The sequence below is a fragment of the Chrysochloris asiatica genome, unplaced genomic scaffold, assembly GCF_000296735.1.
Source record: "Chrysochloris asiatica unplaced genomic scaffold, ChrAsi1.0 scaffold00087, whole genome shotgun sequence".
NCBI lineage: Eukaryota > Metazoa > Chordata > Mammalia > Afrosoricida > Chrysochloridae > Chrysochloris > Chrysochloris asiatica.
In genome coordinates this window covers 6,431,329-6,433,580 of record NW_006408605.1, presented here as the reverse complement: position 1 = coordinate 6,433,580, position 2,252 = coordinate 6,431,329, and the positions used below count along the sequence as shown (strand labels likewise).

The 2,252-nt window shown below is 40.9% G+C and overlaps 1 protein-coding gene across 1 annotated transcript in view; it reads right to left on the bottom strand.

The window, feature by feature from the left end:
• Positions 1 to 854: 854 nt before the first annotated feature.
• PKD2L2 (polycystic kidney disease 2-like 2) overlaps positions 855 to 2,252 on the bottom strand; it is a 97,390-nt gene continuing 95,992 nt past the window's right edge. Inside the window, exon 14 of the mRNA XM_006866216.1 lies at positions 855 to 997. Within this exon, the coding sequence (XP_006866278.1) occupies positions 855 to 997 (143 nt within the window). The remainder of the gene's footprint in view (positions 998 to 2,252) is intronic.

Sequence of the window (2,252 nt, the reverse complement as noted above, 5' to 3'; positions counted from 1 at the left end):
TGGTCAATACCAGTCAATTTCAGCTCAGATGTTTGTGTTCCATTTCATTTTTGATAACTTCCAATTTTCCCAGATTCATACTTCGTACATTTCATGTTCCGATTTTCAGTGGATGTTTACAGCTGTTTCTCTTCATTTTCAGTTGTGCCCCATCAGCAAATGAAGGTCCTGAGAGTTGTACTTCATTTGCATCATCATGGTCAACTCTACTTTGAGGAGGCAGCTCTTCCCCAGTCGCATTCTGAGTGCTTTCCAATCTGAGGGGCTCATCTTCTGGCACTATATCTAACAGTATTCTGGTGCTCATGTTTCAATATTCAATCATTTGGTGCTGTCAGTGTTCCACTGCTATTCATAGGGTCTTCAGTGACTTCGTATTCGGATGTAGTGCAGCTCTCCTTTTTCCTAGTCTATCTTCATCTGGAAGCTCATCTGAAACCTGTCCACCATGGGTGACCCAGCTGGTATTTAAAATGCTGGTGGCATAGCTTCCAGAATCACAGCAACTCAGAAGCTACCACAGTATGACAGACAAGTGGTGGCCCATGAACTACTATTTTCCCATCACATTCCTATAATTGAGTAATAAACCTTACAAGTCTTGTGTATCAGTGTGTGCATACTTGGGAAGTATGGTGTAATAATATGCATGGATTGTATAGTGGCTCACATGGTGAGTGCATAATTCCTAGAAATCGTTTGAAGATTATCATTGACCCAGAGGATAATGTGATGATAGGTGGGTTAATACCTTAAGTATTCCTGAAGAAAGGATGAATTTAGGAAATAATACATGAATATATCTTTGTAGAAATGTTCAGTGATTGCAGTACAGATTCTCACCTCTGCTTGTCTCAATTTTGAAGAGCTGAAAACTTTCTCATTACTCTGTTTAGTTTTAAACTGACATAATGTAATTCCTTCTCCAATTCCACAGCATATAAAAAGAGTCTAGAAGGTAATGTAGGAAGTAGAGAATGAATCAGTAATAAACTTTCTGGAGTAAAGAGGGAAAGCGGATTATTGCTTCCTGTTTAATGCCTACCTAGTATGATCAGTTACAGATCTAACATTCTAAAACTACAGAGACTAATATCTGCTCTACATATCAAACATTTAGAGATGTAAGAATAAAGCAGTTGGTCTGTCACCTTACATTAAATGCATTCTTCTGCTTCTGTTTAATTTTAGAATTGGGAGTTTGGGGGGGGGGCGGGGAGAGGCATCTCACCAGAATACAGTTCTGGATTCTGGAAAGTAATGTGAGACTCAACCCCCAACTCCTATGTTGTGGTATCTCATAATAGTTGTTAGGCGCCATCTAGTTGGTACCGACTCATAGCAACCTTATGCACAACAGAACAAAACACTTACCAATCTTGGGCCAAACTCACTACTGTTGCCACGCTTGAATCCATTGATGCTGCCACTTGGTCAATCCCATCTCGTTAGGGGTCTTCCTCTTTTTCTCTGACCCTCCCACCTTACCAAAGGAGCTCTGGCAGCATAGTGGTTACAAATTGGGCTGCGAATCTTAAGGTCAGCAGTTGAAAACTACCAGCTGTTTCGCGGGAGAAAGATGAGGTTTTCTGCTCCCATAAAGATTTATAGCCTCGGAAACCCTGTACAGGGTCGCTATGAATTGGTTCCGACTCCATGGCACATAACCACCACCACCTTACTAAACATGATGTCCTTCTCCAGTAACTGGTCCCTCCTGACAATATGTCCGAGGTATGAGAGATGAAGTTTGGCCATCTTGGTCTCCAAGGAGCATGATGGCTGCACTTCTTCCGAAATGGATCTATTGGTTCTTTTGGCAGCCCATGGCACTTTCAATATTCTCCTGTATCATAACTCAAAAGCATCAATTCTTCTATGGTCTTCCTTATTCACTGTCCAGCTTTTGCATGCATATGAAGTTACTGAAAATACCATGGCTTGGGTCAGGCACACTTTAGTCCTCAAGCTGACATCTTTGCTCTTTAACACTTTAAAAAGGTCTTGTGCAGCACATTAGCCTAATGCAATATGTCGTTTGATTTCTTGACTGCTACTTCCATGAGTGTTGATGGTTGATCCAAGAAGAATGAAGACCTTGGCAACTTCAGTCTTCTCCATTGATAAGAATGTTTATTGGTCTGCCAGTGGTGAGGATTTTTTTCTTTACATTGATATGTAATCCCTACTGAAGGCTGTGCTCATTGATCTTCATCAGTAAATATTTTAAGTCCTTCACTTTCAGCAAGCAA